Source organism: Lissotriton vulgaris, chromosome 8 (genome assembly GCF_964263255.1).
Source record: "Lissotriton vulgaris chromosome 8, aLisVul1.2, whole genome shotgun sequence".
Classification (NCBI taxonomy): domain Eukaryota; kingdom Metazoa; phylum Chordata; class Amphibia; order Caudata; family Salamandridae; genus Lissotriton; species Lissotriton vulgaris.
The window spans coordinates 1,303,424,568-1,303,441,628 of NC_141696.1; the positions used below are offsets into that span (position 1 = coordinate 1,303,424,568).

General features: G+C 46.4%; 1 protein-coding gene across 1 annotated transcript in view; it reads right to left on the bottom strand.

The window, feature by feature from the left end:
- Positions 1-17,061, bottom strand: part of ATM (ATM serine/threonine kinase) — a 1,399,724-nt gene that overhangs the window by 272,915 nt on the left and 1,109,748 nt on the right. Inside the window, exon 47 of the mRNA XM_086935231.1 lies at positions 5,306-5,473. Within this exon, the coding sequence (XP_086791357.1) occupies positions 5,306-5,473 (168 nt within the window). The remainder of the gene's footprint in view (positions 1-5,305; positions 5,474-17,061) is intronic.

Below are 17,061 nucleotides of genomic sequence, written 5' to 3' on the forward strand. Positions count from 1 at the left end.
TTAAATTCAAGCACATGAACATAGTCCCTTTTTTACGATCATGCAAGCACAAAGAGTGGGATGGCCCAATTCGCATCTGGGATTTACATGACTTTTATCCGAGCATCCCACCTATTACGTCTTCAAGAACAGCAGTAAACAATTATAACGTCTGGGGTGGGGGACCATGTGTACCTTGTGCCCCTAGCTTCCTAGCTCTTAACAGATTCGAACCTTTGTTCAAAAAAACGCACTTTCCGACCTAATAGCACTGTGTGTCCTAGAGGTGTTCAATTTGACAGGGCATTGTTTTAAATTGTTTTTCTATTGATTAGCTGTTCTCTCTTATCATTTTAATCGTGTTTTAGAAATTGATATACATTGTTGTATTTATCTATGTTTTGTTGTTGCTTTTATGATTTTAAATTCAAAAATCGAATAAAGCTAATCTGAACTGAACTGAAGTCTATTGTCTGAGATTTCAGAAGGAGGCAAGTTCTAGCTCAAGCCCTTGGAGATCCTTTACAAGTTGATTTGAAAGTAGCACAAAGTGCTGTTGTCCTTTCTTTGGCAGTCAGGCAACCACTGCAGGCCAATCCACCAAACAGCACTCAGCTTAGGGATAGTCTCCTCCTCAGTTTCTCTGGTTCCTCTCCTCAGCAAAGGTTCTTCTTCTTTCACAAAGTGATCTAAAGTTCTGGGGTTTGGGTCCCCATATTTATGCTAGCAAATCCTTTGTTCTCTGAAGGCAAAGGGTCCTGTACCCAGCCCACATCAGTTATGTGCAGTCCTGAATTACTTTGTTGACAAGACTCCTTCTTTCCTTTGACAGTGTGGGTCAGGGACATCAGACGCACCACATGAGGTGGAGCCAGCATTGTGGAGGACAGGCACAGCCCTATTCAAGTCCCAGGTGCAACTCCTCCCACCACTCTACATGCAGATGGCTCTATTCAGCCCTGTGCTGACTCACCCTGTCTCCTGGAATCCTGCAGCCCCTGTCACTCAAACTCCAGACAAGGAATACACAACCTAGCAGGGCAGGCTTGGGCAGTTAGGCAAGAAAATATCTACTTTCTAACAGTGGTATTTTCAAACACAGAATGTTAAAACCAACTTTACTAAAATATATATTTTATCATTCTGAGTTCAGGCATACTAAACTCGAATTTCTACCTATTTCCCTGAGTCAGTTAGGATTATAAGATGTTATAATAAAACTGCCCATTCTGGCCTATTGGGAACAGGTAGCTTCGCAATAGTGAAAAACGAAAATGGATGTAATTCACTATCAGGACATGCCACACACATCAGGGCATGTCCTACCTTTTACCTACAATGCACCCTGCCCTTGGGCCTACCATAGGGGTGACTAATATGCAGAAAAGGGAAGGTTTAGGGACTGGCAAATGGGTGTACTTGCCCATTCAGCAATGCAGTACCAGACTGCACACAGGCTCTGCAATGGCAGGCCTGAGACACACTTTACAGGCTGCTTCTGTGGGTGGCACAACCAGTGCCACAAGCCCACCAGCAGCATTTGATCTACAAGCCCTGGGCACACGCAGTGCACTGTACTAGGGTTTGACAAGTAAACCAAATCAGCCAATCATGGAATCACTAATCCATACATCAATTTACCATATAAATTTTAGCACTGGTCAGCAGTGGTAAAGTGCCCATAGTCATAAAACTAACAAAAACAGGTCAGACAAAATACAGGAGGAAGGCAAAAAGTTCAGGGATGACCCTGCAAAAAGGGCCAAGTCCAACAATTGGGAAAAATAAAGTAGGAAATACGATTAAAATCAGAGGAGCTCCGGATCTTGGAATTCCAGGAATGCATAAAGAAGGAAAGAATGCTACAACCGTGTGAGTGGTGCTTTTATCGATCCACTACGAGATGTCTGGAGGAGCCACCTGTGGCTGTAGTAAAAATGGAGGCACCTAACCGCAAAAGGGAGTTATTAGTATTAACAAAAACACATACATTCTAGATTTAGTATACCAACTGCAGATGATTCTAAGATGTGAAATCTGTCAAAAGAGGTCTAGTTGCCATTTAACATGATGCAGACTTTCTTACCTACAAATGTGTCTGCATTTGTTAACCTCCCATCATGTTTACGCTGCTAAACATTAGGGAGGGGTTCTTGGAAGACAATCATTGCATCAAGACAGGGTCCTTAGTCTAATCTGGTCAAAATAGTTGCTCTAATCAAAGATGCAGCTTGGACAGATGAAGATGGAAATTACTTATTTATATTATATCTAAGAATTCTTTAAAAGGGGAAAGGTGAAGGTCAAAGCACAAGACTAGGTTCTTCACCAAGGTTGTGGTATGGCATAGGGCCCAGGGCGTTTTGCCAATTGCAAGGAGGCACTGAGGGGGTATTAGCGCAAACACCAAGAGTTTGATCTTCCAACTATTTGATTTGAATGTGCTCTGTTACACTGAGACATATTGGGTACATGGAGGATGCCCACCTGCTCCACCAGCAGGGTATTCTCCATGAACAACTGAAAGCTCAGGTTGCATTTTCTGATACCGGCTTACAAAAGTTAAACATTACCAGTGAAAGGACTGATCTCCTGCCTCCTGGTAACTCTGACTGGCTTGGAAAAATGCTGATAAAAATAGATCGTCTGCTTTTTGTAAAATAGAAATGTACATTGGTTTTCTCTGGAGAGCCCCTTGGATGTGAGGACCATCTTCTAGCTGTCTTCTTAAGCAATTATGATTGAACTTGTAGTACTAGACCTCTGTAATTTTGGAATCACAGGTGTCCATACCACTCAAAACACATCCTGGTATCCAGATATGATTATTTTGCCCAATAATTCTCAGGACGAGTATCTATAGTCATCTTCTCAGGAACACCAAAATTGCTGAGAACAACCTCTTGCCCTATTGGTCCAGTCTCTTAGAGTCCTTATCCGGCGGAGCCGAGGGAAAGGCACTCTGCGATGTCGAGGCCTGAATGACCAGGCTCTCAGGTGTAGGGTGAGTGGTCACCAGGCGCCTGACGATGACATCTAGCGACGTTCTTATCCACCGGTGCCCCAGAGGCTGGCCACAACCAAGTACCCAAGTGGACTTCAGTAAGGGCCTCATTGAAAGGGAGCAGCGGCTCTGATGAGGTACACGCTGTCTGGAGCACCTCCGTAAGGAGGTTGGTCTTAAGGGCCACTGTAGGGAGGTTGAGGTGGAGGGGCCCGCAGCTCGACGCAGCACCCTGGTGTAGGAAGCGCCCTCCTCCATAGTAGGCGAGGGGATGCAAACCCCGGGTCCGAAGACACATCAAGTTCACCCGCATCTTGAAGGTCATCTACCCAATCCTGCTCAAAGTCACACTGCCGCGCAAGGGGATCCTCAGAGCCGTCCCAATCCTAGTCCGGTGTAGAAGGAGCCGGCCGCTGTAGCAGAGCCGGAGTCGGTGAGGGGCCCAACGGCTCCGGAAGCGGCGCCAGCTGGGGTTGCGCTGGAGTCGCATCCCAACGTGGATCCCAGGCCGGAACAAAATGGTCCGGGAACAGGGGCAGGGGCGGAATAAACTGCACCAAGTGCGGCGCCTATTGCGGCCAGGGGCGGCGCTGTGGCCGGAGTAAAGGGCTGCGCCGGGGCCGGAGCCAGCAGTGCTGCACCTTGAGGCGCCGGTGCCGAGGGCGCTGAATCCAGTGGCTCCGGGGCTAGAGCCAGAGGCAGTGCTGCTGGGCCAGCAGGATCGGGACACGGGTCTGCGGGGCCTGCGGGCGGGAGCCCAAGGCCTAAACAGGCGGTCCATGGCAGCAAGAAACTTTTCACCTATTCGGGAGTCACCGACGGACCCAGGTATATCGGGTAGGCCGCAGGACTCCCAGGTTCCGGAGGAGCTGCAGGGGCAGAGCCCCTGTCCCCGCGTCCACCTCCGGGGTGCGACAGGGGGACATTGTAGAAAGAACGCACTTCTTCGACTTCTTTTTATGGCGTCGCTTACCGGAATCTGAAGGTGAAGACTTAGAGTCCGAGGAGCGACGGCTTCGGTCCTGCGAACGGCCCCTAGACCCAGAGCGGCGGTGAGAGGAGTGCCGGACCTCCAGCAACCTCCGGCGCCGCTCCCTTAATGCCTTCAGGCCATGGCACGGCAATCCCGACAATCCTGGGAGTCATGGTCATGCTCCAGGCAGTAGAGGCAGACACCATGGGGGTCCGCCACCGACGTATTACGGTGGCACGACCCACAAGACTTAAAGCTGGGCATCCCTACGTGCACCAGGAGACAAGAAAAGGAGACAAAAAGTCTCAAAAAAGTGGTCAAAAATGACTGAGGTACGTGCTCAATCCGGATCAGCGCTTTCGGCGCGGTAAAAGAAAGAACTGACGTCAGCGTGCATGGGTGGCGCCTAAGTACTCTCAGTGACATCATCTCGGTGCCCATCACGCCAGTCACGGACGCGGAGCCGCAGGATGCCACCTACTGGCGCGCAGAGGTACTGCTAGCGAAAACTTTCCGGATCCAGTCTGCGCCTGGGTATATTGTAAGGTAAGGAATCTATCACTAACGTGTCTCTTTCAGATAGAACAATGCACAATTGCTCATATCTTATCAAGATATGTAGAATCATATGTGCAAAAAAAGGCTGAATTGGAAACAACATAAATCTATTCCCCATTGGAATTCCCTTATAGCAAAATGTGATTATTGCTCTACTTTTTTAGTGGGAGATAGAAAATATTTGTTGAGGACACTTCTAGGTCTGCCAGCTGCTGCTTTTGCCATGACCAAAAAGTCTATGCAGAAAAGAGCTTTTGGTGAGCTTTATTCAGCCACAGGCCGCTTTGGTTGCACTGCCTTCAGCCACTGTTTGATGACGGCGTCAATAACATTAATTATTCTTTCTCAACAGAAATGGGAGTTTCACTGTATGTAAAGAAAGTAAAAGTGATTTTGTCAACATGTCTTCAACAAAAAGCCTTTTTTCATAATATCCCAATTAGTGCACAACGTCGTTTTTCAACAGGCGCCAAAGATGGCTGAATGTGTCAATATTATGGCAAATACTTTATAAAAATAATGTTCCAATTATGCATACACTGCATTCCTCTATCATTACAGAGCTTATACTTCAAATTAGTTTGCATTCATTTTCCTCTCAGGTTTGTAACAATAAGTTGAATAGTTAAACATTGAATTTACAGACACAGTGCTGTACATAGCAAAGACAAAATACCTTCTACAATAGTTACCCTGAGAAAAACAACTTGCTTGCCAGCTCTTTATCATAATCTCTGAACCAACGCTTTTAACTATTAGAAAACAGTTTAAACGCAACCGTACAAAATTACCTCAAAAGAGCCTGAATCCAACTTGTTTATCATCTGCCTGAGAATTTCCATCGCCAGGCTTTGCTCTTTCTTTGCCCAGAAAACCTGTGCTTCTTCCAGCTGCCACTCAGAGACCATATACTTTTCAGAATTATACTGCTTAATTTGAAACATTGCTCTCTCAGGAAGCTGAAAGGAAGGAAGATGATAAATGACATTCAGGAAAGTCATGCAATTACATTTATTGTGGTTAGTCATGTTGACGTTGATTTTTCATCAGTAACAAATACGTTGTTGGAATTTGGTTCAGTCATGATTATCGCACCCTATGGGTGTATTTACAAGTCAACACAATGTAGAGTAGCTAATGTGTATCCTCACACTGTAGCCTTATCTTTGGCCTCCCTCATGTTATCTCATGGACCAGGCCTGCAACTGTGTGTGAACACATTTCAACTAGAGGGACCATTTATCCATGATTACCAGCATCTGGTGCTGTAGAAGTCAATCTCTCTGCTTGTCCAGAGGCTTGACAAGAGATCTAGCTTTACTTCCCTTTCAACTGATCAGTTCATCTAGGCCCTGAAATCCATACGCTCTTTCCAAATGCCTTGAGTTTATTGTTTCTTGATGTCTCACCAATGATTATCAGGTGCCGTGGTTATCAGTGGTGAGGGCATTATGATGTTAGACCTTCGAAAGGCCAAGCCTTTCGATGATACTGCCAACTCATGTCATTTTCGGCTGTGATAAAGGCCACTATGATAGGATGATTCATTTAAGATGGCCAAGTCTACATGGCTCAGACATGCTCTTTAATCCATTCTGCCTGTTCCTGTTAAATGCCTTGTTGGCCATAGTTGCACGGATAGGTAGTCTGCTAATTGTTTGGCACCTAGTCAGTATATCTCTGTGAAGAACAAGTTACTTACCTTCTGTAAGGTTCTTTCTGGCGGATGATTTATCGAACAGCAGCTTCTTCACCTTTAGAATATCCCCAGAAACCAGACTGGATTTGGAAGATTTAAAACAGCATTCTTCCTGTATGTGGGCATGTGGGGACAAGGTGCACTGCCATTAATTTGTTCCACTCTGTAAGGGACCATGGAGCCGCATATAATCACCCCCCATGCATGTCGACAGCAGTTTCTTTCTTAACTCTGTTTGCACCCTCTGGTGTGGAACCCATCAATGATCAGAGGTATCCTTCTGCAGATCGCTAATGTGTGACGTTTTTAGAAGGAAAAGGAGACTATTCCACAGAACGGGGAGGGGAGAAGGTGGTGAGGAATCTGCAGTTAGAAATAGTATCCACAAGAAAGAGAATTACCGAAGGTGAATAATTTATTCTTCTTATATACAATTCTAACTGCAGATGTCTGACCTTCAGAAAAGATACCAAAGCAGTAAATCTCAAAGTGGTGGGTCTATGTAATGACTCATGCCAAAACATCTTGTAGGACAGCGAACCCATCCCGTCAGACCTGGCTGGAAAGACAATAGTGCTTCGTGAATGTGAGTACTGACGCCCATGTTGAGGCTTGACAGATGTCAAGGACAGGCACACCACACACCAGTGCAGTGCATAAGCCTTGGCATTGGTGAGATGGGTCCTCAACTCCTCTAGAGGCTAGTTCTTGGCCAGTGCGCAGCAGATCCTAAAGGAGAGGTATTTCCACTTTGATAAAATCTTTTTCTGCACTGTTGCCTTTCTTTGCCCGAGAGAACCTCACAAAGACCTGGTCATTCACCCGATGGTCTTCAGTGCGATTAATGTAAAAGCCAATGGAGTCTCTCCTCCGCTTTCAGGAGGTGAGGACAAACAAAGAATGTTGGGGCACAGATGGATTGCTCAACTTGAAAAGCAGTCTGACTATTGATAAAATGGCCGTCCTGGTCCTTAACACCGCCTTGTCTGGGAAGAACAAGTTACTTACCTTCGGTAATCCAATCCAGCTTCAGAAAAAAACAGTACGGAAACCGCCCTCCTCGCCGCAACAGACGACAAATACACACCCTACTGGATAAAGGAGAAGCAGCAGCCCTCATCCTCCTCGACCTCTCAGCGTCATTCGACCGTCTCCCACCGCACCCTAATACGCATACTCCACGACGCAGGTATCCAAGACAAGGCCCTTGACTGGATCCGCTCCTTCCTCACCAGCAGAACCCAGAGGGTCAGACTCTGACACTGAAATCCGGGACAGAGGCTGAAAAATTTGTATCAGAGCCCAAATATTCTGGACCCGCTGCTTGGAAGGATAGGCCCAGATTCTGCACTGTGTCCAGAACAGCACCAATGAAAGGAAGCGTCTGAGAAGGCGTCAGGTGTGATAGTGAAAATAGGCATCCTGCAAGTCCAGCACCACCATCCAGTCTCCAGGGTCGAGGGCAGACAGGACCTGAGTCATGGTTAGCATTCTGAACTTCTCCTTCCAGTGGATGTGGTTGAGGGCCTGAGGTCTAGAGTAAGACGCAGGCCTCTGTCCTTCTTGGGCACCAGAAAGTAGCGGGAATAGCAACCATGACCTACTTATGGGGTAGGAACCCTCTTGATAGCTCCCTTGGCCACGAGAGCTGAAACTTCCTGGCAGAGAAGTGTCAAATGATCCTCCGACATTCATTTGAAAGACGGTGGCATGGAGGGAAGGGTAGTCTTGAAGGGGAGGGAGTAGCCCCTTCGGACTATCTGCAAAACCCACCTGTCTGACAAGATGGTTTGCCCGTGGGGGAGGTGATGGCGAATCCTGCAGCCCACTGGCTCTTGATTGCCTTAAAAGTTGGACTAGGACGGTTTGGAGGCAGCTGCAGGGGTGGGAATGGTGGACTGGCCCAACCGCTGGCAACCAGACCTGCGTCGCTGGGTTCCACGTCCACATCCACGGCCACGCTGAGACTCGTTAGCTTGTGTGAACAGTTGGCTGGTTTGGGCTGGATGTGGTGGGGTGCCCGAAAGGTGCGAAAGGCAGACTGAGGTGGACGAGTCGCCGCTGCGAGGCTCAAGGATCTTGCCGTAGCTCGAGAATCCTTAAAGCGCTCCAGTGCAGAGTCTGCCTTGTCACCAAAAAGGAGACGGGCATCAAAGAGCATATCTTGCAAGGTTGCGTGAACATCCCTGGAAAAGCCAGATGTCCTCAACTAGGCGTAGCCCCGAAGGGCTACCAGCGTGGCAATTGTTCTGCCCAGTGAGTCGGTGTTATCCAGTCCACATCAAATCGTGAATTTGGAGGGGTTCTCCCATCCGCCACTGCCTGTGAGAGAATGCCCCGGGCCTCTTCCGAGCACTGAGGCAGCACCTGCACAACCGTATCCCAGATGGTATGGGGGTTTTCGGCCCAAGAGGCATGCAGTATTCACGGACCAAAATGCCAAGCTGGAGGAAGAGAACATGTGCTTCCCAAGATGATCCAGCTTCTTGTATCCCGTATCTGGGTGAGCAGTAGGGAATGTGCCCTTAGAGGAAGAGGCTTGAACCACCAAGTTCACTGGGGAAGCCCGGAGCCTGGCGGTAGTGGCGGGCAATTGTCTGTTCCACAGGAGCCCCTGTGCTGGGCTTGGATCAGGTGCCCAGAAGGATGTCAGCCAGGGCTTAGTTGAATGGCAAAAGGGGCTCAGAATAGGTTGCTGCGGTTGAAGCACCTCCGTCAGGAGATTAGTCCTGACTGCCACTAAAGGTAGCTCCAGGCCCATGGCCTCAGCTGCCCTTCTCACCACCACAGCATAAGGCTCTCTCTCTTCAGTAGCCACGGTAGGGGGAGAAAGCATGCCAAGGTCAGGAGAGGTGAGCAGACATCTGGCGTCACCCAGGTCTTCTCTCCAGTCCGGCTCTTCCAGCTGGTCTGCTAAAGGGTCAGAAGATCCCTCCCAATCCTCATCACCACCTTCTGGGTGATAGGGAACACCAGCGATGAACACAGGAACAAAAGTACCCTCCGGCTTCAGATTCGACGTCGGCCGACATCGATCAGGGTCCATCTCGGGGATGAGGATTGGGATGGCGTCGGCCTGGGAAGGTCTAGCATTTGGATCCAGGACTGGATCCTCGAGGGATCTCAAGCACAGGGCCCGGAGCCGACGACTGCAAAATCCCAGAACCCCCCACCTGCTCGGCAGGGCCCGAAGGAGCGCAGTCAGATTCGGGCTGCCCAAAAACGGAGTGGAGAGTTTCATAAAATGCACAAAGTTGTGCAGGTGACGCTCCGGCTCCCGGAAAGGGAGGGAGGCGCGTAGTCGTCCCAGGAGGAGACACCGAAAATGGAGCCTTTGAGAGAGGATGCTCTCAGTCCCGCGTCCCGTCAGCCAACTGACGGGGAGAAGGCAAAGAGCAATGGTGCTTCTTCACCTTCTTCTTGTGCTTTGTGCTCTGACTTTACCAATGACATGGAGTGCGGCGAGGTGTGGGGGCTCCGCAACCGGTCTCGGGACCTTCCTCTCGAGCGGGACCGGGAACAACGCCGACTTCCGGGCCTCCAAAAGCTAGTCAGATTAAAATCCCACTGTGGCACCACAAAGAGTTTGGCTGAGACAAGAAGTCAAAACCTTTAGAAACCTTATCCCAACAGGTGATTTGAATAAAGACATTTGGTCCAGTAAGCATAAAAAGACCGGAAGGGTTGACAGCTAACCTTAAATTGTGAGCACTGTAACTTTTTCTGGGCCAGAGATAAAACAAATAAGACATCAAACAGGTTAGCCACACTAAGCAATACAAGTGTTCCAGCGTAGACAGACTTTGAAGAGGGAAGTCTGATAGTAAGGATAACATTCACAACTTTGGGAGAAAGATCAAACCCAATGTACTAGAAAGATCAAACCCAATGTACTGCCACCGCTCAATCTCCATAGAAGGAAGTGCAGATTGCACAAGTTCTGGTGCAAGATCACGCCCTGCTGCTGCTAATAGATATCCCTGCGAAGCGATAGCCTGATAGGAGAACAAATACTTATACCAATAAGTTCCAGTACCACACTCACTTTAATTAATCTGGAGCTACTAGAATAACTTGAGTCTGGTCATTCCTGATCTTCTTCAGAACTTATAGCAGAAAATCCAGGATAGTAAAGGAGTTGAGAGTCCCTGTCCTCCACTCTATCAGAAACACATCTCTGGGAGCTCTCTTGGAAACTCAAGTGCCCAAAATATTTGACACTGCTGGTTCTGAAAGAAGGCAAAAAGATGTATACCGGGTTCACCCATTTCTGGAAGAGGCCCTGTTCCACCTCAAGGCATAACTACCATTTATGATCCACAAGGCACTGCTGACTGCGTCGGTCTGCTCTGGTGTTCAAAGATCCTGCCAGGTGGCTCACAACCACAGAAACACACCAGTCAGCTCCAGAGACTCAGTGAATCACTGCACAAGACTCAGGACCCCAATACGCCCTACTTACTTCAGAACTACATGGCAGTGGTGTTGTCCGTGAGAACCTTAAACTCCCTTTCATGAATGGTACGAAGGCTTTCAGCGCCGGGCGAAGGTGCGCAACTGTAACAGGTTTCTGTGGAAACTGGTCTCCACCAAGACATAGGGTTCCATTGCACTGCAAAGCCGCCTATGCTGACCATCATAGTTGACCATAAGACTGCAGGAGGCAAACGGGTCCAGACAAGTTAGAGCCACTCTCACCAATACCCAGGACTGAGACATCAGGATCATAGCCTGAATGTCCAGGACTTGTTTTGATCAAGAGAAGGCCAGAAACTGCAGCATAAGCAGGATGACTCAAATGAAATGGAGCCTCTGTGATGGAATCATGTGTGACTTTGGCACGTTGATAGTAAATTCCAATGATGTTGCCATTGTCTGGAGGTGGTCTATGACTGACTGTAGCGACTGACTGCAACAGCCCATTGTGGAGAAAACTGGAATTCCCAACCACTGAATGTGTGCTGTGCCCACTCCCATCACTTTCCTATGGTAAATCAAAGGGGCATAGAACAACATACATAGCATTGCTACTGTTAGAACTTGTGTGATCTGATAAATCATCCTTCTTGTCAGCAAACAAACATTTTGCACGCTTTACAACAACCGCATTTACAATACCCTAAAATCAGTGGTAGATTCCATTGTGCTTGAATGGATGGTTGCACTACTACTGAAGGTAGAACCTATTCAAAGTATCTCTGATGTCATTGCCTCTTTTAAAAGCAAATAATCGGAGGCTATCTGTCTTTAGTTCATCTTTTACCAGATTCAAATGTCTGTTGATAACATTCTTTATATCATTGCTTTCAATAAAGAATGTCACAACACAGACCAAACAATTATTGTCCTTAACCTGGGACTTAGGGTGGAGTAATGTTTCCCTTGGACGAAACCATGCTTTTTCTCTCTCTCTCAAGCACACCTTTGGGGTAGGAATGATCCAGTATTTTTGAACTCAATATGCCTGATTCCTTGCAATAGTCTCTCTTAATCATACAACTGCATTTGACTTGCAAGAATTGCCCATATGGGCGATTGTCCTATAGACAGCAGAGATGGTGGCATGAGTACCTAAACAATGTATTCCTTTCTGTGGGTTTACAGTATATTGTGGTATACTATTTATTACCACTGTGTTTGATAATCACATACAGGAAATGTAACTCAATATCACTATGACTCATAATTGAATTCATTGTTAACCATTCTAATAAAAGAGATGAGTGACATCATTGTGACTTCTCAAGGTGAGAGAGACGGGACTAGGATTAATCTCATTTAGCCTTCACGTGCTTTTGATTCGACTTACTGGTAGCCTTGAACCACAACAAAGATATGTTGCAGGAAAAGCCCCAGAAGCGGGAATCGGTCTGCACCTTCGACTCAAAAATGGAGCAAGACTTCCATGACTTCGCTTCATACCCTGAATTGCAATTGGATTCATAAGGTCACACTCCTAGCAGCACATAAGAGTCATGCCCTGAATCCAAACACTAATGAAAAACCTGGTGGGGGTCTGTCACAGACATCTGTTTCAGATTGTCCCTACAAGGTTTTAACTCTGTAGTTTTTGGAGGAACATTGTTCCCTTGTACACTGGGAAAAAAAAAGATCTGAGGGGCACTTATATGCAACTCCATTATCACATCGGGGACAGAAGAAACGCAAGGAGGAACCACATAGAGCCACCTGCCAGCGTGTATGACCAATACAATTGAAATCTTCAGGATCCTGTCTGCCGCCTGGGAATATTCTAAAGGTGAGGAATCTGCAGTTAGAAGTATCCATCCAGACAGCGTGTCTGTTGTCATATGAGAACAACACATGAGAAGAAACACAACTCAGGAGAAACCGTACCTCGACTCACGGAAAGCTCTTCCACAAGAGAGCCATACAACAAGCATTTGCAATGCAATAGGTCTCGCATTAGGAAAGTTTGAGTTATTGGTCTTGTAAATGGCAATTTTTTTTATTTATGTGTTGGTTTTGAAAATAGCTAAATGAATAGCTTTGTCATTTACAATGCCAATAGTTATAACTTTCGCAAATGTGACACTTATAGCATTTGTAATGCAACTTGTTTTGTATTTACGTGACTTAGATGTATTGATATTACAAATTACAATGGCTTTTAATTTTTGTAAATAATTAATACTTAAATAAAAGTGATTTTAATTTATAATGGCAATAGCTTAAACTTTTGTAAATAACTTTTGTGAAGATTATGTTCATTGTATTTTATTGTGACGAAAATCCAAGAACAGAAGTGAAATATTAACATCTTTTTGTGACATTTGTAATAAAGCATGAAACATTGAAAGAACATATTTGAACCAGTTGTTGTTGAATGGTTGCACAGATTGATGTTGAGTGATAATGTGGTGGCGCTGAGTGATGCTGTGGTAGCGCTGAGTGATGCTGTGGTGGCGCTGAGTGGTGGTGTGGTGGTGCTGAGTGAAGCTGAGTGATGCTGTGGTGGTGCTGAGTGGTACTGTGGTGGTGCTGAGTGATGCTGTGGTGGTGCTGAGTGATGCTGTGGTGGTGCTGAGTGATAATGTGGTGGTGCTGAGTGATGCTGAGGTAGCGCTGAGTGATGATGTGGTGATGCAGAGGGCAGAAAGGCACAAAAAGCAGTCTAACAGAGGGCAGAAGGGCACAAAAAACCAGTCTAACAGAGGACAGAAGGGCAGAAAAACAAGGGAAAAACGAGTCTAACAGAGGGCAGAAGGGCACAAAAAAAGAGTCTAACAGAGGGCAGAAAGGCACAAAAACGAGTCTAACATAGGGCAGAAGGGCACAAACAACGAGTCTAACAGAGGGCAGAAGGGCACAAAAACAAGGGAATAACAGAGGGCAGAAGGGCACACAAAACTAGTCTAACAGAGGGCAGAAAAACAAGGGAAAAATGAGTCTAACAGAGGGCAGAAGGGCAGAAAAACAAGGGAAAAACGAGTCTAACAGAGGGCAAAAGGGCACAAAAAACGAGTAACAGGGGGCAGAATGAATCCCGCCCTGCGTGTTTGTCCACGAAGATGCCACCTTTTTGTGCAATACCTCTACTCAACTGGAGTACTTTCTACTGTCTAATCAGTAAGTGCTCCCTCGTTGGCTAAATGTATAGGGGCAGATTTACAATAACTGGTGCATCCCCAGGGATGCGCCAGTTATTGTGCGCCGCAGCTCCACCACCCATGGTGCGCCTCATTTACAATGTGGCGCACCATGTGGCAAAAAACGGCACAGATGAGTCACGCATCTGTGCCGTAAAAGCAGCGCATTGCTGGAGCTGCGTCGCAAGCGAGATGCAGCTCCAGCAATGCTCTGGGGGGCCCTATCTCCCCAATGCTGCGTCAAGCCTTGTGCCTGCTTCAAGCAGGCGCAGGGTTTTGACGCAGCATTGGCCTAAAAGTGACTGAGTGAAATCTTGTAAATTTCACTCAGCCATTTTTAGGAGGCGTTCCTGCGCAGGAACGCCCTCCCCTGCGCCGGAACGCCTCCTGATGGCGCAGGGCTTTACAACGTGACGCATCTCTCAGATGCGTCACGTTGTTAAAACCCAGCACCATGGCGCATCTTTTGTGCTGCCGCGGCGTCATGCAACTGCGGCGCAAAAGAAGCGCAAGCGGCTTGTAAATCTGCCCCATAGTGTTTTTACTACACTGTAGCTGGGTAAAGGGCCAGAAGATGTGTCTCCAGTGACCATGTGTGCCTGTGCCTGTGTTACAGGCACACATGGTCACTGGAGACACATCTTCTGGCCCTTTACGCAGTTGCAGTGTAGTAAAAGCACTATACATTTACCCAATGAGGGAGCACTTACTGGATTAGCCAGTAGAAAGTACTCCAGGGCAAATTTCGCGGCAAAATTCGTGAATTTGCTGATTTTTTTGCGATTTCGCAGGGAAATTTGTGAATTTGCGGAACGCGAATTCGCAAATTTCGCCCATGCTTACTCTAAAGTCAACAAAAACAGACTGCAGCAACGTATTCAATGAGCGCAATGTTCAATAATGTACAAAAGAAAAAAAGGAAGGGAGGGAGAAAAACAATCAGCCGAATTACCAGAAGCTGTTAAACCATACTAAAGGAAAGTTGTAAAGAATGGCAAAAAAAGACTTGCCTTTCTTGAGAAAAGCGCAAACGGGATACATTGATTTAGAATTGTGTGGTATTCGCTACAGAAATTGTACTGCAAAATTGTTCATCCGTTCTCTGGCTGAAATAGGTCAATTAAAAGACCCAGCAATAAAGCCCAGAATGCTTAAGCTTCTGGTGCAAACTTCAGTGGATAGTGGCCAAGCACTCAAACAACTGATAAGTAAATGAGGCGAACAAAACACTACTCTCTCAACAGTGACCCTCTACCACCTCAAAACGGGTATGCTTTCAGTAAAGGAGTTAGTCGATGCTTCGCAACTCGTCTAGCAAAAAAATCTAAAGGGAAATTTGACAAGCATTTTCTAGTCGGCAGGCAACTACAAGTGACACTATAGATACCATTTTCAGCAGAGGGTACCAACATAGATCGCAATCATCCTATAAATCTTTTAATGCATAGTAATGCAAAATACATTGATGGTGCTAATACTTCTAAATGCAGTCTCTCTGCCATGGGTGTAATGGTTAAGAACCATTTTTTGGTGTTAGAAACACTTATAATAGTGGTTGGCTGGTAATGGTACATCACTCCTCCTCTGCTGAACAGACGTGATTAAAAAACGCCACTCAGCAATTTTGCCTCAATTGCTTTACAAAGAAAAATGCCTTTTCAGCATTAAACCTGTCGGCTATACATGAAGCAAGGATAAAAACCAGCCTACGACAAACATTCTAGAAAGAGCTGACACGTTAATGTCAAGCAAATTGCAAACAAGAACACTGCACATCACTTAGGACTGCAAGTCACGCATCGTGCTTGCAGAAACACAAAACAAAGAAAGATAGGTACTTACAAAACATTGCAAGAGCACCGCAAAGTGAAAGTGGTGCTGTGTTTATGTTTTTTTTTATAGATACCCCTGACAAAGGGAAATCCTTTTTCCCAAAATGCATTGGGTGCATTTGTAAATAAAGTCGTGACATGTGGAAACACCTCCTGTGTGTAATTATTCTTGAAGCAAATTTCGGCATGGATAAAATAAATAGATTAAAAATGGAAAAGGAAGAAAAGGAATAGAATTAAAGAGTACATAAATTGAAGAATATATATTGATAAACTTGATTTATTGGATTCATTTGCCAATCTAAAGGCAAGTCCCAACATATTCTGACACCTTATAGTCAGCTGCCAAACTTTTGGTTTTGTCGGTGCTTTCATTCATAGGATTTGTTGCGGAACGATACTTTTGTTACCCAACAAGAAGTGTATTCAAAAACCATAACAAAGCAAGGACCGGCAAAGCCAAACAGGTGACAGCCAGTTGCAAGGTGTTTACATGCTAGGGCTTACCTATACACATTTTGACTGGAAAGAGATTAAAGAAAATGCGGTAAATATGGGAACTGTCATGTAATGGACACGAATTGAGAGACAATATGACTGACGAAGTGAAGAGGGGGAAATTAAGATTATTTGCTAAGAATAAAGAAGAGGTTAGGATAAGTAGCACATTAATACTGAGAACAGAATGTAATTATTACAGAGCGGAGGCCGCAAGTAGAGTGCATAGGACAATCATGGAGACAAAAAATACGGGGTCAGTTTTTAGATGCACAGAGCCTAGGGTCAATCTGTAGGGCACATGACTCCAGAGGGAAGGTCGTCTGGCCTACGGGCTATTGTGGTTACAGGAATGCTGGGCGACAGTAGCCCAAAAAAATGTGTAATTATAGGCTGTCAAGTACCGGAAAGTGGAGAGTGTCGACTTTTCTGTGGGCCACTCCAAGGCCGACGGATGTGCGGCATTGCAAAGGAGAATGGATCAAACGTCCTGTGGCTGTAAGTCGCGGATAGCTCCCTCTTTACTTTAGAGGTCGCTGGGTGCGTCAATTCGCTCGTGCCCAGATCACAAGAATGTCCCTCGACAGCATACTCGCCCTAAACACAACACTTGTACCGTGCGCCAACCACGTCCCCTGCCTCACACACAATACTCCGTGACCCCGTCCCCTCGATACACTCCTTGTCCAACCAGGGGGGGCACTGTACGGTACCTAGCACTATGATTGGCTGACGTGTCTAACTGGGACTCCCCTCTCCGCGTCCACGAGAAGAAGCTTGTGCCCCGCTTTAATCGCCGAGTCCAGGAGAATGTATAGGAACTCGGCTTACGAGAGTGAGGTCACAGACTCTGACGCCTGGCGCTAATTCATGCTCCTAGGTGTTGTGTGCCTAAAAGTGAAAACAAA